This window comes from Chanodichthys erythropterus, chromosome 20 (assembly GCF_024489055.1).
Source record: "Chanodichthys erythropterus isolate Z2021 chromosome 20, ASM2448905v1, whole genome shotgun sequence".
In the NCBI taxonomy this organism is placed as follows: Eukaryota; Metazoa; Chordata; class Actinopteri; order Cypriniformes; family Xenocyprididae; genus Chanodichthys; species Chanodichthys erythropterus.
This window is the reverse complement of record NC_090240.1, coordinates 5,569,627-5,592,674: the sequence shown is the minus strand read 5'-3', so window position 1 is coordinate 5,592,674 and position 23,048 is coordinate 5,569,627. Positions and strand designations below refer to the sequence as shown.

Below are 23,048 nucleotides of genomic sequence, written 5' to 3'. Positions count from 1 at the left end.
AAGCAGGCCAAGCTAGAGAACTGGGGAGGCAGAAGTCATGAGCCCTAGCAACCTCTGGAACAGCTTCAGAGGGAGATAGGCCTTGTTCTTGACAAGTTGCTGAATGGCCAGAGCCCGCTCTGGCGATACTACTGCCGTCATACGGACAGAGTCGAAAATGGCACCCAGGAACAAGATACGTTGAGTGGGAAGCAGTGAGCTCTTGGCTGGGTTGACCCTGAGACCCAGGCACTGTAGGTGGCTGAGAAGCACAGATCTGTGGTGCTCTAGTTCTGTACGCGAGCTGGCCAGGATGAGCCAGTCGTCGAGGTAGTTCAAAACGTGTATTCCCATCTGTTTCAGAGGGGAAAGAGCCGTGTTCATGCACTTCATAAAGGTGCGAGGAGCTAGGGAGAGCCCGAAGGGGAGGACCGTATATTGATAAGCCACACCCTCGAACGCAAATCTCAAGAATCGCCTGGGATGGGGGGCTATCTGGATGTGAAAGTAAGCGTCCTTCAGATCCAGTGAGCAGAACCAGTCCTTGTGGCAAATTTGCGCGAGGATCTGCTTCAGAGTCAGGACGTTGGCGTCCGACTCGCCAACCCACACTTCAGGTTCAGAGGCCGCCATTGACATCGAGTTGAAGAGTGGCTCTTCGTCCGATCCGCCGAAGGAGACGAGGTCGCTCGCTTCTGCTGAGGGACGCTGGTCCGGGTGGGAGAATGAGACGGGGGAATGCTCTCTGTTGGGTGAGGGCGAGGCACGAGGGCGCTGGGCCGACGTGGGCTCGCCCACCTCCATGTGCTGAACCACTCTGCCCCGCGGTCTCTTCCTCGCAGGCGGAGTCGTTCTCCCTGAAGAAGGCGGCCCGCGAGCGCAGAGACACCAAACTCATGCACTCGCAGTGCGGGCATGAGCCGCCGGCAAGTGCGTCTTCCACGTGGGACTTGCCCAGGCATCCAACGCACTCGCCGTGCCCGTCTCCTAAGTGCAGAGGGGCTCTGCACTTACCACAGGAGTGGTGAGGCATTTAAAAATGCCGGGCGCCATGAAAACAGCGATTGGGAGGCTCTTAATGGTGAAGGCCAGGCTCGAAGCGGTGAAAACCGCTGGAAAGTGCTCAGAAAAGCGGCTGTGTAACCGCGGGGAGACGCGCTGGATAGCGGACAGTCACAGGAAGTGGGAGGCAGCGGCTCGTCGACAGCGCGAAGTCGGTGAGGGCGCGGGCACTGGCTGGATCCGGCGAGTCAGCTGGGTCCGCTGCGGGGCCTCTTCAACGGCGGCATAGCGTCTTCTTAGGCGGCGAGCTGCTTTCTTTAAATTTGGCATGAAAAAAGTTATCACAGTCGCTGTGTAAATGATATTTCAAAAATGATTTGGAGTAGAAAATTAACTTTATAATTAAATTTAGAAGTTAATGCAAAACCTGCCTTAGGTGCAATTTACAGGGTTTTTATTTTATTTTTTTAGTGTTGATTATTATATCTAAAAATAAATATCAACTGAATTTAATAATTTGGGCTCTATTAAACTAATAAAGGAGGTGGTCATGGCAAAAATTCAGCAAAAACATTTCATTTCAATATTCAAAAAAACAAATTCAAACAAACACACACTGAAATGCTCACTTTCATGTCTAACAAATGAATTAATAATAAATATTAGACGTGTTAAGTATGACTCATCTGTGTAATAAGACAATACTAAAGCTTTTCTTGAGCTTTCAAAAATACATAATTGCTTTTGCTTATACTGTAAATGATGACAATTACTAAACTACAAATGTCATGATTTCAGTACATTTATGTGTAATATACACAGTTAAAAAAAAAATACTTATAAAGGTAACATACCATAAAACATTTCTTTTTGGATTGTACTTTTATTTCAGAAATAGAGTTTGCACAAGATAAAAATGCACATTTTTGCTCATGCAGGTGCCAAATGTAATTTTATACAGCCATATTTAATATTTAAATACAAAAATATTTTTTTGTTTGTCAATTTTCTGTCTACATTTATTATATTCCAACATAATACAATTATTTAGACATTTTCCCATAAGCAGAGAAGCACTTTAAACACAATCCAGCCAAACTGAATTCAAATAAAAATAATATTCACAAAATACAAAATCACACACATTAACCAAATAGCAAACAGAAAAGGCTGTCCCCTTTGCTATTTGGTTAATGTGTGTGATATATGTATCTGTCCATAAAAAGGGATGGAAATTAAAATATATCTGGAAAACAATTAATTTTGCATTTACTGCTCTCAGCAGCCAGTTGACAAATAATATTATTTCAGATTTCAAAATAGAGCAATAAATCATTATGATGCAAAAAAAAAAAAAAAGTTGATTTCCCATTCAAATTAAATCCATCTAGCATCACCTCTCCTAAAATGAATCAAGGATCAAGGTTGAATCACTCTTGAATTTCGTTTCCTTTTTGCAAATCGAATCAATGCTGATATTGAAATATTTTCTTACTTTTGTACAGATGTTGTTTAAATTTCAGTATTTAAAGTATTTTGTTAACCATTTTACAACATTAATATTACACCGTGTATTGTCTGTCCACACCAGACGCGACAAAATGACAGCCACAAGAGCGTGTAGGCGGAGTCTCTCTGCAAGAGCACTGCACTCGCAACGAAATGGATAGGCTACATAATCAAATTAATCAATATTACACCATTTTAACATTATTAAAAATACATACTGAGTGACTGAAACAATCTTAGTCATAGAATATGCTTCACAATGACTTGACAGTTCTTGTTTCTTTTAATTTATTTTCAAGATCTGAGGTGAACTATCTGTTGTCGCGCAGTATGGCTATAAAGATCACACAAAATGATATTCAAACTCACATTAGATGCTTTTAACATTAAATAAAGCACATAATCAGTACCTGAGATTATCACTGTCAGACTTTATATGTTGTTCCAGCCGCGACAATGAAGAAATAGAAAGCGCTACTAAAGTAGAATCATTGTGTATCGCCATCACGGCTTGTTAGGACAAAAACTCGGATTCAAAAACGCCTTGTATCGTGTCGCGGCATCGCGTTTGGTTAGGACACAGTGCAAAACACAGTTTCAACCACATTTCAATGCTAAAGGTTGGTCGCGTTCTGGTCGGGAAGTGTTTATTTTATTTATTTATTTATTTATTTATTTTATATTATTTATTTTAAACGTGCTCATTCCTAACCCTACCTCTGAACAATTTATGGGATGTCAAGAAGATGGAAACAGTGAATCAACAACTATTCAAGCTTTAACCATTGTGTACTGTATTATGTTGTAAAATATTGCTTAATTTACCAATATGCCCAGAATTTCTGAGTCCAAATATATATTAAGTGGCCTTAACTACTATGTTCTTACATTTAAATTAATAATTTGATACAATGCACTTATTGTGTACATACATGTTTTTACATAGTACTTATATTTTAAAAACACCTGCATGTAATTACATCTGTAATTAATTTCTGTAATTACATTTATAATTACACTGTTGACTCATCCCTTACACCTAACCCCCACCCTTAAACCTACCCATACCACCAAAGCTTTCCCTAACCTTACCCGTATCCCACTTCAATAGCAGCAAAAGTGTTTTGCAATTCAATATGAACCCAATAAGTACATTGTACTTATTTTTTGATGTAAGTACATAGTAGTTAAGGCCACTTAATATAACGTGGGACTAATTTTTGTATATAGCACCGGAGGAGAAGGAAAGCAGCATGAGAAAAAGAGTAGAATTATTACTCTGCAGGACCAGTAGTGCAAGTTTGACAAGCCGAAGTGTAAGAACTGTTTCCCATGATAAACGTGCATATCTGTGTTTTAGGCACTAAACAGGCCTCTACTAGCAGAACATAAAGCAACATTTAGAAGAAACATAATCCAATAATCACAGAGAGACATGGAATGGGAGATCAATTATACAATATGGGAATGTCAAGCTCAAAAATGATAGAAAAGCATTATACAAATATAAAAACAGTCCATATGACTTGTGAGCTAAATTGCAGATCAGTCCAATTTATAAACAAATCAATCTCGGCAGTTTTGTGAACGGCTTCATTGAAAAGATCGGAAAAGGATTTTCAGTGAATAACTCAATTACTCACCACTTTCTTTTTTCTGGGGTTTTGATTCCCATCGTCTTCCATTTTATGGACAAAAATACAATGGAAATCAACGGGAATCAAAACTGTTTGGTTTCTAACATTCTTCAAAATATCTTCTTTTGTTTTCCACAGAGGAAAGTAAGCCATATATGTTTGGAACATTATATGGTTGAGCAAATTATGACAGAATCTAGGGCTGGGCGATATATCGCATGCGATTGTCACGCGCATTTCGTCAGTAAAGCCGGTTCCCTGATTACCGCTAAATCGCCATCACCTGCTTTCAAATGGAGCGGCATTTAATAGACAGAGCTGTAGATCACTGACAAGCTACGCAATATCGCGTTCATTATCAAAGGTGATTCATCTGCGATATGAACGTGATATTGCGTAGCTTATCAGTGATCTACGGCTCTGTCTATTAAATGCCGCTCCATTTGAAAGCAGGTGATGGCAATTTAGCGGTAATCAGGGAACCGGCTTTACTGACGAAATGCGCGTGACAATCGCATGCGATATATCGCCCAGCGCGCTCCTGAAATACAGCACACAAGTCATACAGACACTTTTATGATCATTTTATTGGTCTGTTTGTTATATTGGCACTTGACAGCCATCTAGTTCCATGGAAGAATATAATTTGGGTTAAAGCAACTTTTTGTCAAAAAATCTTTAGGAATTGTTTCCCTTTAAATCTGTACCTAAAATGTAATATATGTACGCAGGAGAGTATTCCCAAATCCAGCTACTCTTTTTGTGTCTTCCAGGAGACCTCGCCTGCATAACTGAAATAGAAATCATATTAAAGAAAGAGTATGAAAGGTGTCAGATTCACTAAAATAAAATGAAATAAAATGAAACTCACCTGCACATCTCTCACTGTCCTTTTGTCCTTGTTACTGCCTGGTATGCTGTAGCAGTGACGGCATTTATAAACATGTCCTTGTTCATCCCTTGCTGCAAAAGAATCCAAGGTCAAAACTATAAATGGAGCACCATTGTCCTTTCAAAATGACACACAAGATCATCACAATTAGCAGTGTGATAGCTCTCAGGACCAAATACATGTCGTGGTTCTCCTGTGAATCACTGCTTCATAATGCACGTGTTCACACATGCCTGTCTGAGCTCCTGAGGTTCATGGCAGGTCAAGTCAGCCGCGGTGGAACTGAACGCATCACTACGGCTTGTCAGTAGGTTAAAAAAAGATTCAAAATTGCATCAACGACATGACATTTTTAACTAATTAATCAATCAATCAAACTTCTCAATATTTGCTGAGAAAATCCCTCCAATGAAGATTGTTCAAAACACCATCTCAAAAGAGTGCAACACTTTTTCAGCAGCACTGTTTCCGTAAGTATTTTCTCCATTCATTTCTCCCATAGGGATTCCAAAATAGTCTTCATTAAAGCGTTATAAGCCATGAAGCGAGCCAATCAGCTACGAGGTGAATCACAACACTACAAAATTTGATTTAAAGCAAAAAATGATTTGAAATTGGACAAAAATACAAAGATACCAGACTGTGTACTTAAAGGGTTAGTTCACCCAAAAATGAAAATTCTGTCATTAATTACTCACCCTCATGTCGTTCCACACCCGTAAGACTTTCGTTAATCTTCAGAACACAAAGTAAGATATTTTAGTTGAAATCCGATGGCTCTGTGAGGCCTCCATAGGGAGCAAAGACATTTCCTATCTCAAGATACATAAAGGTACTAAATCAGTTCATATCGGTTCATATGAGTACAGTGGTTCAATATTAATATTATAAAGCGACGAGAATATTTTGGTGCGCCAAAAAACAAAATAACGACTTATATAGTGATGACCGATTTCAAAACACTGCTTCAGGAAGCATCAGAGCACAAATTAATCAGTGTATCGAATCATGATTCAGATTGCGTGTCAAACTGTCAAAGGCTGAAATCACGTGACTTTGGCGCTCTGAACAGCAGATTCGATACACTGATTCATTACGCTCTGAAGCTTCCTGAAACAGTGTTTTGAAAACGGTTATTTCGTTTTTTTTGCCACATCAAAAATATTCTTGTCACTTTATAATATTAATATTGAACCACTGTACTCACATGAACCGATTTAAATATGTTTTTAGTACATTAATAGATCTTGAGAGAGGAAATGTCATTGCTCCCTATGCAGGTCTCACGGAGCCATCGGATTTCAACTAAAATATCTTAATTTGTGTTCCGAAGATTAACGAAGGTCTGACGGGTGTGGAACGGCATGAGGGTGAGTAATAAATGACAGAATTTTCATTTTAGGGTGAACTAACCTTTTAAACACTTAAATTTTGATTTCAGGAGGACTTCAACGGCTTTAGTGATGGAAAGAACTACAATCCCATGATGCACTGCAAACAGCATAATTGAATTAAAAACTAGGGCCGCCCCCTAATAGTCAACTAAATGTTAGTCAACTAGAAGAAGCTTGTGCTGTGTTCCAGGCAGGTTTTTGAGCCCGTAAGTCATGACTTCAAACCATGACTCACAACTTTGTAGCGTTCCAGACAAGTCACGACAAACAAGACGTTCCAGACAAGTGTAAACAAACAAGCATGGCGGACCGTACGGGGCTTATGCTCATTTACAAAACAAAAGTTGCGTACTCCTTGCTTATTTGAGGGAAATGGAGGAGGAAAAACAGCGCATAAGGCAAGAGAAGCCGTTATACCTTTTATTTTACGTTATTTTACGTGCACTTGCATAAACACCGCATCCGTAGGGGCTGCCATTGTTGTTTTGTGGGATATGTGACGCCAGAGCACGTAACTGGGAGTACATCGATCTAGTATGAATTCACGGGTGGGAAGTCATGGGTTTGACTGCCGTTCCAGTGCACTTTCACGGGTAGAAGGTTGGAAATACACGGGTTACGGGTTGCCTGGAATGTGGCATTAGTGGACCAAGATTTTATGAGTCAGTTAGTCGCAGAAAAAAAAAAAAACTCCACAGGAAGTGACAAAATCACAGTCTGTGAGGAACAGATCATTAACGGCAGGTCCTTGTAGAAATTACAATATGTCGGGAGGGAAATCCAAACTTTCGCCCCTCATCCATCTACCTCAAATATGGCTTATCATTTGAAACATGTAAGTAGTAGCAACTTTCCTTTTACTAACGTTAACCTAGATAAATGTGCGCTATATATCCAAGTGCGGAGTGTGAAACTGATGTATTAGCACGCTTTACTGCACGGCATGGAGGCGATCATTTTTTGTCATACAGATACATCATACCAAACTGTACTTTTATTTGTGTACACTCACAATAACAACAACATGTTGTGCTTTTGTAAAATAATGAAAGTAAACAGGATGTGCTTTCGGCCATCTCCGTCTCCCTGAACAGCAGCGCGTCACATAAATGAACTGAAACTCAGCATATTTGCAACTCACAGACAAAAGTATATCTATAGAAAGCTTGAAACGTATACTTTTAAATGAACCAATTCGAATCGAAATCAAATACTCTTAGATTATGTAATCCATATGAAAGGTGCATTTCTCTCTATAGGCGCATTACTGCGGAGATGGTGAGACAGTGTCATCAACTTCAGCAGACACTGAAATCAAAATCAAAACATTATTTTATAATAGTAAACTGATACAAACTTACTATTTTTTTCAGACACATTAATAATCATTACGTTTGCCAGTGCTTTGTGGCAAGCTTTATTCGTGTGCTTGAGTGCGAGGCATATATTCTGTCCCTCAGTATATTTAAATAATTAAATTAATATAAATGTGTGATTAGTCGTCAAACGGTTTAAATGAGCGTCAACTAGTCGACTAGAAAAATCTTTAGTCAGGGGGCAGCCCAATTAAAACCATGGATAAATATAAAACTACTCATTTAAAAATGCTGATTATATAAAAACAATATATTTGAAGTGTACCGCAAAATATGCTCATATACAGTACAGTCCAAAAGTTTGGAACCACTAAGATTTTTAATGTTTTTAAAAGAAGTTTCATCTGCTCACCAAGGCTACATTTATTTAATTAAAAATACAGTAAAAACAGTAATATTGTGAAATATTATTACAATTTAAAATAACTGTTTTCTTTTTCAATATATTTCACAAAGTAATTTATTCCTGTGATGCAAAGCTGAATTTTCAGCATCATTACTCCAGTCTTCAGGTCACATGATCCTTCAGAAATCATTCTAATATGATGATTAGTTCCTCAAGAAATATTTAATTGTACAAAATATGTGTGTACAATATTTTTTTTCAGGATTATTTGATGAATAGAAAGTTCAAAAGAACAGTGTTTATCTGAAATCTAATCTTTTGTAACATTATAAATGTCTTTTCTGCCACTTTTGATTGATTTAATGCATCCTTGCTGAATAAAAGTATTCATTTCTTTCATTTCTTTTCAAAAAAATTAAAATAAAAATTCTTACTGACCCCAAACTTTTGAACGGTAGTGTATAATGCTACAGAAGCTTTGTATTTCAGATAAATGCCGTTCTTTTGAACTTTCTATTCATCAAGGAATCCTGAAAAAAAAAGTACACAACTGTTTTCAACATCGAAAATAATGATAAATGTTTCTTGAGCAGTAAATCAGCATATTAGAATGATTTCTGAAGGATCATGTGACACTGAAGACTGGAGTAACGATGCTGAAAATTCAGCTTTGCATCACAGGAATAAATTACTTTTTGAAATATATTCAAATAGTACACAGTTATTTTAAATTGTAATAATATGTAGGGAGACTAACTTCATTCGCAGTGATTCATGGTAGTGGGAGGAGCTAAAGAGCTCTTTATGCACGTTTTGCTTGTTTCAGTCCTCATTTTCTGTATAGCATGCACCATTTTACACCATGCTTTTCATGCAGCTGTTAAACATGATTATTTTAAGAAGTTGAACTAATGACGAGTAATGACTAATTATTGACTAATAATCTCTAGCAATCTTCATTTTGTGTCCGTCATTTGGCCTATTTTGAAAAATGCATCAAGTGTATCCTTTGTGTCCTTCAATCATGCAAAAGAAATAACAGAAAATGAACTGAGCCTGTCCAATTTCACTATGTAATGTAAGACTAATATACACACACATATTATAATATATATATATATATATATATATATATATATATATATATATTAGAAAATATGATTTTAGAGATGAAGGAATTATGTTATGTTTTCTTTCATTTTTTTCTTCTGTAGTAAATTAAGCAATTAATGTACATGCATAACTGTCCATAATGTAAACCACTGGAAGAGCACAAATGGTTGTAATTTCATATACTGCATTAATAGAAATCAGTTAATATAAATTGTTTTAATATAAAGTATTTTTCCACAATTAATTCTAATAGTATTTTCATGCTATGGCCACGGGGGCGGAAACTTGCAAGCGATTAATGCTGAGGAGGACGCTAGCCTACAAGATACAGAAACGCTGGTCTTTTTGTATTGTAAACAAAATTATATATTTTTGTGTGTAAATGAGTGGGAGTCAGAGGGGTGACATTGGTAGGAGTGCATTGTGTAATGGTGTTTGCCTCGCCCATGCCCTTCAAAACCAACAGGCAGAGAATTAACTCGTCTCCCTGGATTCCTCTCTTGTCTCTTCCAGGGTTGGGTGGAGTGCAAGTCAGGGCCTGGAAGACTGTGTACGTGTGTGTGTGTGTGTGTGTGTGTGTATGTGGGTGTGTGTGTGTGAGAGAGAGAGTCTTATTTGATGTGTAAACCAGCATGCAGACAGAAAAATGGAGCATAGCCTGGGGATTTTTTTTTGAAGAAAATAAAATAAAGTGCCACATGTGTGTACACACCCTTCCACACCCACCTTTATATGAATCAAGATATTGCTTCTACTTTCTTTGCCTGCACATCTTGTATCCTCTCAGAATGAGGAAATAGTTATGAAAATATGCCATTACTCTTCCTCTGAAATGAACATTAACCAACACAGGTCTCTGTGTTCGTGTCTACAATGAAGTTCCACAGAAGTTCCAAATATTTGTGAAATGCATCATGTAATGATTAGATGTTTGCTTTCCAATTGTTTTACTTAATTGTACAGGTGAATCTCATAAAATCTGTCAAGAAGACGTTTGAGTCATATTTCACTCCAGAATCAGAAGACGTGAGAAATTACATTTTGCATAAATACAATAATAATTAATAACAATAATAATAATTCCTAGACCTATAATTCCTAATTCTTTAGAGGCCAATGGAAAAGAAAGACGAATGAATGCAACAAGTGAAGGGTGACTAAATGTTTTCAGGTTTCTGCTTCATTGGTGTCAATTAATTTTTAGTGCCCACCTGCATCCACTCAAAATAAAATGTCTACTGTAAATATTCTAATAATTCTGTGCGATTACTACAAATATAAAATACAATTTCTACATAGTAAATATTTAAAATATTCATTAATATTAATGTCATAATACTGTACCATTTATATAAATTTCTTTATATACCTACGATTCATTTGTTTGTTTTTAATGACAGTGACGAGAATAACATTTTACACTGAGAATATAATAATTAAATAAATTAGTATATATGCAATATTTATAATACATACATATATATATATAAAAGAATAATTATGTAATTATAATATTTACAATTATAATAAGAAATAAATGTGTGTCATATTGCATATTTATTGCTTTACCTCTTCTGAGTAGTTTGAGGTGGGACAGTCTTACCTTTTTCAGCCCATTCTGTATGTCTTTTTGTCCCCACATACTCCAGAGAAGAACTGCAGCAGCTTTTCTGGCTGTTTCGAATGACCTGCAAGCAAGAGAGAAACTTAGAAGTGTATTCGCTAATACACATCAAATTCTTATAGAGTACCTAGGGATGTCCAGATCCGATCACGTGATCGGAAATCGGGCCCGATCACGTGGTTTCAAACTAGATCGGAATCGGACGTTACCTCCCAATCAGGACTCGGATATGTATTAGGGGTGCAACGGTTCTCTTTAAAAAAAAATAATAATAATAATTGAACCGTACGGTTCTCCACTTACGGTTCGGTACTTGGACAACAGACAGAGTTCAGATAATGTATGTTTCAGTCGATGGATGCGCAAAACGTTACAACAACGATAATCAGATAGCGTGGACAAAACAGTCACTCTTTGTAAACAGTTAACTGCGTGTGCCATCTGCTCTAATGTCCGTTCATTTACGCCGTCATCATCCGGGAATTTGATATTTGAAATCCCCAATGAAATCTAACAACAACTGACTCATAAATTTAGTTTCTAAACGCTCGAATCATGACAAAAAAAAACTATTTTTCAAGCTAATGCACATGCACAGACCTGACTGTTTCTATAGAAACCGGTGATTCTAACGGCCGCTGAAGTGACGCGATGACTTTACCAGTCGGCGATTGGCTCTTGGCTTTAGAAGGCGGGACTTATTCCGCCATATTGCGCGTTACACTTTCTCCCATTCAAAACAATACGAGTGACGCGTCTTGTGTTGTTCTATAGTCTTTGGCAAATACTGAGTTCTCTTTCAAGTCTTGCTTTTCAGTGGACAAATTCATACAAAAATTATGTCAACATGCCCGTCTTAGCGAGTATCCTAGCAAACATAGTCGGTTATGTCTTAAGTGAACGTATATTAGTCGAGAAAGACCGCGCATGGTTAACAGTATATGTACTGGATCATGCATGTCTTAAAGGGGGGAAAAAACTATTCCTGCTGCCTGTTTTTAATGTTAAATCAAACAACAAATAAAGAAATCACTCACTGCTCTTGACTGAATAGTTTTTGTAACTTCAATAATAATTAATCATTATTTATTTTATACAGTAAAGATGATATGCAGTGATATTTTATATTTTATATTACTATTCGGTTACTGTTAGATACCTGAAAAACCTGAAAAGCACGGTTCCTGGATCCTGGATCAGTTTTTTTCGCTCTTCTTTATTCTTTTTTATGTATTATAGAAGTATCGGATCAGGACTCGGTATCGGTAGATACTCAAAATCAAATGACTCGGACTCAAGGGCAAAAAAACGTGATCGGGAGATCCCTAGTACCTGTCATCCATGGGTGAATATCACACAACTTATCATTGTTATAGAGTCATTGGTCATTTCTTTCCTTCTAAATCTCCAACCTTGCTGCTAATGTTTGCCAATGCCATCATTTCACCATCTACATGTATTTTCCTTTGGGAATACTTACATATTTGTACTCAGCATGCTCAGAGAGTCAATGAGTTTTGAGTTCAACACCTTCTTGCCACTCTCAGGATCTGACAGCATGAGTGTGTGCATCACGCGGCACGCTGTAGCGATGGAGCTGTCCGATTTAACCATATTCGGGGTCACAGCCGAGAGCACAGAGCTGACTGTGGGAAGAACTTCCTTGGCTGTGGTTGACAAGAACATCATGAACGTTAGCAATGTAATGCTATTCAAGTGCAGAACAGTGATATTGCAGTCTGTACGTAAGTTTGGTGCTCTGGCTTTTTTCCATTGGAGGAGGAAAACATATATTAAGTAACTGGGCTTGATATGAATTGCCTATATATTACCCAAGAGCATGTCAGGGGAGCCGTGGAGTAGGGCTGAGCAGTATGACAATGTCAATAGGATGAGATTTTTCTATATAGTTTACCTGTAAGTAAATATATCCATGCAGTGCAGGACTGCCTAAATATGATAGAGCAGAAAAGAAACATGGATGAATGAGAAGAAAAAGCGGGGCGTGCTTGATGATGAGTTATTAAAAGCACAATAAACCATGACAAAGAACTAAATTCGGTACTGACAGGCGGCTTTCTGTGGCGCACATCGCGCACGAGTGTTGAATTCAGTTCACTTTCACAACTTATTGTGCTTGAACGGTCAAATACACACATTTATGTGTCAAAATGCCCATCTTGGTGAGTATTCATGAATTCAATTGTCATTATATTGGATCCATGCATAAGGTCTTACAGTGACAGCAACTTTATATAATGTTAATCAAACAACAAAAGAAAAAGAAAATAATTTACTAATCTTGACTGAATATCTTCCATAGCTTTATTAAGAATTTGTGTATATGTACTGTAATTCATACAGCACAGTTCATACATGCAGTTTAATTGGGGCCAATGTGTATTTGACTTTGAAAAACCCTGGTCTAAAAAGATTGAAGTCTGTCAAGTAAAACAAGAGCTTATTGGTGCAGACCAGTCAGTCTGCTATTTTATTTCAACCGTTACTTCTGGTCGGAGGCTTCCGAAAATATTTAGTTTGTACAGTTAAGCTTCAAATACATGTAATGGTGCAACAAAAAAATATTTAGTAGTGTTTAAGTTATAACTGAGTGCCCCATAACGTCAAAACTAGGCTAAGTTGTAACTTGCATGCAGTTGCCCGAGGAGACTAACTTTATCAAGCACACTCTCATTGACTTTCTTCATCCTTTAGTGTTAGGAATTCAGTGACACGGCTAATTGAAAAGAACTATCTAAACAAACTGATTAGCTACAAAAGTATTAATACACACTGAACTTTTCCACATGTTACAACCACAAACAAAAATGTATTTTATTGGGATTTTATGAGATAGACCAACAGAAAGTGGCACATAATTGTGAAGTGGAATGAAAATGATAAATGGTGTCCATTTTTTTTTTTTTTTTTTTTACAAATAAATATCTGAAAACTGTACCCTCAACTAAAATCCAGTGGAACCAATTGCCTTCAGAAGTCACCTAATTAGTAAATATGGTCCACCTGTGTGTAATTTAATCTCAGGATAAATACAGTTGTTCTGTGAAGCCCTCAGTCAGAAGTTTGTTAGCGAACATTAGTGAACAAACAGCATCATGAAGACCAAAGAACACACCAGACAGGTCAGGGATAAAGTTGTGGAGAAGTTTAGAGCAGGGTTAGGTTATAAATCAATATCCCAAGCCTTGAACATCTCACGGAGCACTGTACAATCCATCATCCGGAAATGGAAAGAGTATGGCACAACTGCAAACCTACCAAGACATGGCCATCCACCTAAACTGACAGGCCGTGCAAGGAGAGCATTAATCAGAAGCAGCCAAGAGGCCCATGGTAACTCTGGAGGAACTGCAGAGATCCATAGCTCAGGTGGGAGAATCTGTCCACAGGACAACTATTATTCATGCATTCCACAAATCTGGCCTTTATGGAAGAGTGGCAAGAAGAAAGCCATTGTTGAAAGAAAGCCATAAGAAGTCCTGTTTGCAGTTTGCAACAAGCCATGTGGGGGACACAGCAAGCATGTGGAAGAAGGTGGTCTGGTCAAATGCAAAACGCTATGTGTGGCGAAACCTAACACTGCACATCACCCTCAACGCACCATCCCCACTGTGAAACATGGTGGTGGCAGCATCATGTTGCAGGGATTCTTTTCTTCAGCAGGGACAGAGAAGCTAGTCAGAGTTGATGGGAAGATGGATGGAGCCAAATACAGGGCAATCTTAGATGAAAACCTGTTAGAGTCTGCAAAAGACTTGAGACTGGGGCAGAGGTTCACCTTCCAGCAAGTCAACGACCCTAAGCATACAGCCAGAGCTACAATAAAATGGTTTAGATCAAAGCATATTGATGCATTGGAATGGTCCAGTCAAAGTCCAGACCTAAATCCAATTGAGAATCTGTGGCGAGACTTGAAATTTGCTGTTCACAGACGCTCTCCATCCAATCTGACTGAGCTTGAGCTATTTTGCAAAGAAGAATGGGCAAAAATTTCACTCTCTAGATGTGCAAAGCTGGTAGAGACATACCCCAAATGACTTGCAGCTGTAATTGCAGCGAAAGGTGGTTCTACAAAGTATTGACTCAGGGGGGCTGAATCCAAATGCACGCCACACCACGCCTCTATTACATAAAATCCCAATAAAATACATTTTTGTTTGTGGTTTTAACGTGTCAAAATGTGGAAAAGTCTTAAACGTGTTGTCTAGGTGTGTCGCTGCTGTCAATACAGTCTTTTCTTGTGGTCTGTTGCTCAACCGCTGCACACAAACTGCAGCACAGAAATTATGTCAATGATACTCTGTAATAGTTCATCTTTAGTAGTGGCGCTTAAGTGTTCAAAAAGATTCTTACCCATAGTACTCCGTAGAGATGACACCCGGGACATGTTGCCCACTAAGGACATGGCTGTCTTCTGTAGGCCAGGATTTGCAGAATACAGAAGGGGGGAAATGACAGACAGGCCTTGCAGCTTCTGTATGATGCTTTGGGTCATCACAGTGGACACCTGCGCGGAGGTCCAATCAAAATAAAAGTTGAACAACTTTTCCTCAAGCAGAGCATTTGCAGGGGTTTTAAAATCTAACTTAAAGTGATTTCTGAGAAACACTGCTGAAAGTGGATCGGAAAGAGCAGCACAACACACTTGTAGCCAATCAGCAGTAAGGGGTGTGTCCACTCATGATGGAGGAGGAGAGAGAGCCAATCAGCAGTAGGGGTGTGCCCACTCATGATGGGGGAGGAGAGAGAGACAGTGAGCCAATCAGCAGATGGGGGAGTGTCCACTCATGATGGAGGAGGAGTGAGAGTGAGCCAATCAGCAGTATAGGGCGTATCGAAAACGGAAGCAGAGGTTGCATTGTTTCTTCTCCAGATGTGACTAACATTGGTTTTGAGTGTGTGCTGCTGGCGACTAACAAACTTTTGCTTTTTTGTTTTTCCTCATTGTTCATTCATCATCTTTGCTTTATTTTGCGTGAAGCTTTAAGGCTTGTTCGACTTGATGCAGTGCCATACAGACCGATCGGCGGCTGACTTGAAGCAGAGCATGCCAGTAAGAAATTTTGTCCGACTTGAGACAAGTGCATGGCAACAAAGTTGAGGATTTGAGATCAGCTGCCTGAACCAGCCAGCGCAGTTTCTCAAGAGGAGCTGCACAAGCTCTAATGACAACGATCACGTGTTTTTTGTGTTTATTTTCACGCCTTCACTTCCCCTAATGCTCAAAAATCTGTTTTTATAACAGTTAAAGCTCTTTTCATGTAGTCGTGATGTTATATTGTGTCATGTTTATCAAAATAAAACTGATAAAAAAAAACGTAGACCCCAATACATGTCCAACTGTCCAACTTCACGTCTCCGTTTTCAGCTCCTCCCCGCCTGCACGTGGCTACTCTCACTAATCGGTTACATCCACCCCCAGCCAATATCAAACATACCTTTATTTTAGTTTACTTCTGCTATGATAAAGAGACATCCACTCTTTCATTGCGTGTTCATATAGATTTTGGAGGCGGAGCAATGAAGGGAGGGGCGTGTTTGTTTGGGTTGATTTAAAATATCAACAGTGATCAACAATGATTCTTAGGAATCACTTACTGCACCTTTAAGGCTTTTTAAGACCCTTTTATGACCTGCACAAATAAAATGAATACAATAAGGGTAATGTTTATTGTAAAATAATAAACCTCTGGTGCTCTTTGTTCATTTTTGACTGAAAAAATGTTATTTTAAATTTGTACTTTTTTTTTTTTTGAAGAATTGTTTACTTAGTCAGAAGGGTACGGAACTTGTTAAAGTTTTTGGCACTTGTGAACACACACACACACAAACAAAATCATGGGCGTGATTTGGAAAGGTTAAATGGTCCTGAAGAATATAGTCACACTTGTGCTTCTCGCGGTAAAAAATGAATGCATTGGAATTGAATGGGAGATGAATTTCAAAGCACAAATTTGGCACTGCGCCCAAATAAAATCTTACTGAAAGCTAATTTTTTGAGATATCAAGCTCAAATTTGGAACACAAATTGTTTTTCTTAAAGTTTTAGAGTAAAATGTGTTTTGGAAAATATATAATTTCATATAGAAAATTTGAAAATAGTATTTTTGTACATTTTTTCATATCAATAAATGTAAAAAACAAATTAAGTTCACTTAAAAAAAAAAAAAATCACTTCAGCAATAATATACTAAGTGTCTTCTTTAAAGAGACCAAGCTTAAGTCAAAACTAGGCTTTATGACAGTTTAAGTCGGAAATTTAATTTTCAGGACTATACTCAAAAAGTGAATAAATCAATTATAACTACTGCAAAATCCCCTAAAAATACAAAATATTTAATAAAAACATTATCAAACTAAAATATAGTACATTCATTTCATTAAAATAATGACACAAAAAAATTAAGAGCACTAAAGGGTTAAACAGTAAAATAACTGTAAAAACTATGATTTAAACAACTTTACAGCTTATGAGGTTGACAAAAACAAAAAGTTTCTTAAAATGATAAACCTCACATTTCAGTCTTTAAACCATTTAACAAGAAAATGGATGAAATAAACACTAGTTTGCAGGTATGATATAAACACCATAAAGTAAACATTGTCATAATTCATCAACAGTAAATTATAAGCAAACGTGCTTGGCAAACGTGCAGTACTGATTGTTTGTGAACTGCGCTGCCACTTTACCTGTAGAACCTGCAACAGTGCTGCGTTTTTACTTTGAAATGTGCAGTGCTCATATTTATATCATTAAAACCTTTTGAAATGTAATAATCATTAATTATAAGCACATACAGGGCTCTTTGAAGCAGTGAGGTTCTGCAGAGCTCCACAGCATGCCTCCAGAGTGGCCTCTTTATGACTGGAGCCCAGCAGAGACAGGTACAGCTGCAGGGACTTTCGGTGGAACAAACATTTCACTCCTTCAGGCTGACCCTCCTCCATGGCTGGGAACCTGAACTCCTGATCACAAAAAGTAGTGTGGATGTATTGTATTTTAAACACTTAACAACTTAACTATCTCAACTACTGTGTGATTAGCAATGAAATAAAACTTTTTTTAATGAATGACATGATTTTCTATGTTGGTTCAGGGTATAGTATTGTTTGGTGCAGGTCTACCAGCATATCAATGGCCCTGTTTCCACCTGGTATTAAGATGCATTTTGGTTGATTGGATCACAAGTGTACAAGGCTAAATACAGGTGTAAATGGGGTCTAAACCGCTTTGAGCTTGTCCACTTTCGAGCACTTCCAGAGGTAGTTGAAAACACATTTGACCGGATTGCTTTCGTAGTGTAAACGCTCATGTGACGAATATGTTCAAACAGCAACAAAAGACACCTACTGACCTAATTCGTAAACATTATAGGAAGTGCCCTAGCAAGATGGGATTTAAACATTGTCAGCTGAAGTCTCAAGTTTGTTTTGAAGATGGAAAATGTACCAAGCACAATGTTCTCTCACCATTCCTGATTTCTAACACACACTCACAGCATTCGGCTGATCTTGTGGCTGTCAGAGCAGAAACGAAAACTGATGCTCTCCGTATGTTTTTCTGTCGTCTCCGGTCGCGTTCATATGTAAATTATTTGAGCTTAGTTCGTCCATTAGATCAGAAAATCTGTAAAAATCCTATACATTTACCTGCCCATAGACACTCCCCTCGAAGAAATCAGGACAGAAGTGGTTGAAAGTGGACAAAAGAGACGGATTGAAACACCAGGTGTAAACAGGAATGTGTCTCCCTCATCTACTTGTGATCCAACTGACCAAAATACTTCTTAATACCAGATGTAAACAGGGCAATGACCAGAAGGTATTGCTAGTTGGAGGACTAGTTCCCAGTCAGTCAGTCATGTTCGATGTTAATTTACGTTAATGACGTATTGAGATCCCAACACATCAGTCAGTCAGTTGACCTAACGTCTCTGTTCCCTTCTTCAGGGAACAAGGGTTACATTAGTAACTGAGACATTCACCCAAAACTTAAAATTCTCTGTCATCATTTAAGGCCTGTTCACACCAAGAACAATAAGTGTAAAGATAAATATGACGATAACTATTTTAGCAGGACTGCATTTAACTCCACTTTTAGACATACACTCTTAAACTTCCCTTAGCACTTCATCTCGGGGGGATCCCCACCACCATTTTGAAGTGCATTCAACTTCGTCAAGTGGGCGCTGGAAGTCTATTGGATTCCAGGGGTCTCAGGGCAGCTGTCCTGAAGAGTTTGAAGGCAAGGAAGGCAAGCCTGCAACCTTTAGCCAAAAAAGCATAACGGCTAATGTTAATGCTCCAGAGGCGGTACGCAGGGAAGGATTTTTGAATCAGGAGGCACTGATGTCACTGCCATTACACAATAGGCTGAGAGGTGCCGCATGTGATTAAGGGTGCTTTCACACTTGGTTCGATTGCCTGGACCGAACCAGAGTTCGATTGCTCCCCCCTAACCCTGCCCCCACTGGACTGGGTTCACATTATATTTGGGTCCGTAGCGCGGTTCGTTTGCGTCATAAAACCAGCAGCTGTTTACTCAATTGCTTAGGCGGTGCAGGAAAAGTCAGAAAAATGCATAACGTTGCTCTCCTCACATATATTTTTGTTTTTGAACCGTTGGTTTTGTTCATAGCGACACTTGCTTCTATCTGCCGCGAATGTAGAACGCTGAAGGTGAGCAGAAATGAAAAAGGCTACACTACAGCTCTCTGCTTGCAGCACGTCAGTCACACTCAGCGGGAAAGTGAGTGAAACACACACAAACACACATTTTTATCAAATAATATGGCATTAATAGCGGTTCACTTATGCAATTTGGTACGTTTGCATTCATATCAGAAGCGAATCGTACCGGAGTTTACTTGAACCGCACCCCAGACCACCCTTTTTAAGCAGACTCGGGTACGATTCGCAGGTGCACACCCGAGTTCAGAAGACAGTGTTCACATCATCCAAATGTACCGAAGTCTGACGTCAATCAAACCTGGGTGCGCACCAAAAGTTCTAATGTGAAAGCACCCTAAGTTAGCCGTTATGCTTTCTCCAATAGTAAGAGATATAGACCCTCTCATCTCCCTATAATATACAATCTCTGGTTTAGCTCCATCCACAATTAAACACACCTGACCAGCTAATCAAGGTCTAATTAGGCATACTAGAAACTTCCAGGCAGGTGTGTTGAGACAAGTTGGAGCTAAACTATGCAGGACAGTGGCCCTCCAGGACAGAGTTTGGAGACCCCTGGTCTACACAATATGTACGATTCCAAGTGATCAAGGGCTTAGAGCAGGAATGGGCAAACTTGGTCCTGGAAGGCCACTGTCCTGCAGAGTTTAGCTCCAACCCCGATTAAACTCACCTGCCTGTAGCCTTCTAGCAAACCTGAACAAAGTCAATAGATGAAAACCATTAGCCAAAACGGCGTAATGGATAATGCTAATGCTGCGGCTTCCAGTACACAGGAAAGGATTTTTTTTTTTTTTTTTAGAATGAATGTCAATGGAGAAGAGGCTTCACTACACTGAATAAACCGCTTTTGTAAGGAAAAAAGCTTATTTAATGAATTGACTGGCTGTCTGTTAATCTTCAACATGCAGGCAGAGTAGGGAATGTCACGACAGATAGGGCTCATTTACAGCATTAACATAGTATTTAATAGTAATATAGTGTGATATTGCATACTGTCTAAAGAAAGTAGAAAATACAGATGTTTTCTTTCTTTTGATTTCAGGTTTTACCAGTTATGATAAGACTTGAATGGTAATGACTATTAAAAACGTGATGCTGATATTATGCATATTAATGAATAAAGAGAGAATGAATAATTTATTGTGTTATATTGTATGTTGTATTCTTCCTATCGCTGTCAGGTTAGTCATGTGTTGTAATGATTTATGATTTTGCTGTGTAAAACAATACTTATAATTAATGAATTAAATATGTATTCAAATACTAACAAGTTTTTAGTGTACTCTTAAATGTGGTTTAATTTGCCCTGCAGTGATCTTTTCAGCTAATAGAGGTATTTGCGCTTTTTTTTTTTTTTTTTTTTTTTTTTCGCTCAGTAAAGCATATTACACAAACAAAGCAGTCCTACTGTACGTTTACTACTGATATAACACCAAATATAGAACATTTATTCACAAGACCAACGCACTAATCCACAAGAAACTGATTAATGTTAACTGTAACTGACTGTCATAAAACTTTGAACGGCGGGAACAGACGTCACTGCCATTACACGATAGGCTGAGAGGCGCTGCATGTGATTAAAGTTAGCTGTTACCCTTTCTCCAATGGTAAGAGATAGGGACCCACTCATCTCCCTATAATAAGACAATCTCTGACCTGAAGACATTGATTAGCTGATTCAGGTGTGTTTGATTAGGGTTGGAGCTAAACTCTGCAGGACAGTGGCCCTCCAGGACTAAGTTTGCCCACCCATGGTTTAGAGTGTTCACATTTCAAGGGTGTTATATTGTTGGATACACTTGTGAAAGTGTATCCAACAATATTGTTTCTCTGTACCGTTATAGTTATAATTGTGCTGTGGACTATTATTTTACATTTAGAATGGTTTTTAGAACCATATCTTCGTTCTTGGTGTAGGCGGTCCTTTACTCGCACTCAAAAACATACAATGAGCTTTGTGTGAATAAATGTATTTAAGAATCAGACTGACTCAATAAACCACTTATCCCCTCATTTTCAGTGAACAACATCATAAATTTCGAACATAAGCTTGAAAGGTCCAGGAGCCTAATATTTCTCCTTTTGTTTTACACAGAAAGCCATTTGCATTTGGAATGTACAGTAATAATGAGAGTTTTCATTTTTGGGTGAACTAATCCTTTAAGTTAAGTCAGCATCCCATGACCAGCATTTGAAACTTACTGCATGTTAGTTGTTTTATCAGGAACGGCTTGTACCTTTTGAGCCTTGGAGCTCCTGGGGCTGAAGAGGCTGTTTTTGTTCATGTTCTCATGTGAGCTCCCATCAGGGATAGAGAACTCTGTGAAGTGTTCAGGAGCCTCTTTCTCCAGCTGGTAGCTCAAGTTATGGAGTATGCAGACACAGTTTTCCACTGTCTGCTCCCGCATCACGTAAACAAAGAGAACCAGGACACAAAAGTCACTTTCAGCTTGTTGCGCTACATTTTTTGGCAATATTAAAAAGTTAAAATTCTATGAATATCCTTGACCCTATAAAGCCTGTTGAATTATATTTTATATGCGGAAAAAGGCCTATACATTTTCAACATGATTAACTGCTGAAAAACCTGTTGTGCTTTATTTATTACATTCCTTCTGTCATCTGATAGATAATTTTCTTAGCAAGTAAAATTATAATTTTGTATAAAAATGTCACCCTTCAGATCATGGCTCACATGTATTTTTGCTGTGAAAACTTTACTGATTTTTATTAAATAAACATAAGAATAACTTTTAAATTGTTAGTAATATTTCAAGACAATTACTGGACTGAAACAACTTAGGTTTACTTGATTATCCATACATTTTTTGTTAAAAAATCATGTTAAAATGTATTAGATATGTATCAAATATGATCCACTGTTTATTTGTAAATCAGTGATTTACATTTCAAGCTATCAGAATTTGATCTTATCTTTTTGGCCATAAAAATATCAGAAACTGCACCAAATTGCATAATTTTGCTCAGTTTGGGTCTGAATAAAACAGACCCAAGGTTTTTTTGTCCTTGAATATGTGCTTAATATTCTCCTTTATAATATGATATGAATAATAAAATCCTAAAAGGTATCAAATATTATATGAAGCAAAAAAAAAATAAAAAATTAAATTGTGCCTAAAGTTTCAATAAGCTTATTTAAACATTTTCTGACTATTATTTTATATGTCAGGCTTTACAGGGTTATTAAAAGTAAAACCTATTTAATAAAACAAATTACCTTGGAGCTCTATTAAAATTCAATTTTAATTCAATTAAAATTGGCCAAAAGTTTGTGGACAGCCCCTTTTAATAAACTGTTTTGGTTAAAGCCATTACTTCCCTCTTAATGCTACAGCATACAATATCATTTTGCATGTACATTTATTCATTTTAGATGTTAAATGAATTTTAGAGAACCTTGTGCTTCCAACTTTGGGGCATCGTTTTTGGTGTCCACA

The 23,048-nt window shown here is 37.9% G+C and overlaps 1 protein-coding gene across 3 annotated transcripts in view; it reads right to left on the bottom strand.

The window, feature by feature from the left end:
- Positions 1-4,605: 4,605 nt before the first annotated feature.
- LOC137008994 (plakophilin-1) overlaps positions 4,606-23,048 on the bottom strand; it is a 44,055-nt gene continuing 25,612 nt past the window's right edge. The window contains exons 8-14 of one of the 3 annotated variants that reach the window (XM_067370836.1): positions 21,828-21,986; positions 17,692-17,859; positions 15,247-15,400; positions 12,353-12,539; positions 10,852-10,936; positions 4,999-5,090; positions 4,606-4,918 (exon numbers count right to left, since the gene is read on the bottom strand). In XM_067370836.1, coding sequence (XP_067226937.1) covers positions 5,010-5,090; positions 10,852-10,936; positions 12,353-12,539; positions 15,247-15,400; positions 17,692-17,859; positions 21,828-21,986 — 834 coding nt within the window. In that variant the 3' untranslated portion in view covers positions 4,606-4,918; positions 4,999-5,009. The other 2 variants (XM_067370837.1, XM_067370838.1) reach the window with 2 other exon arrangements.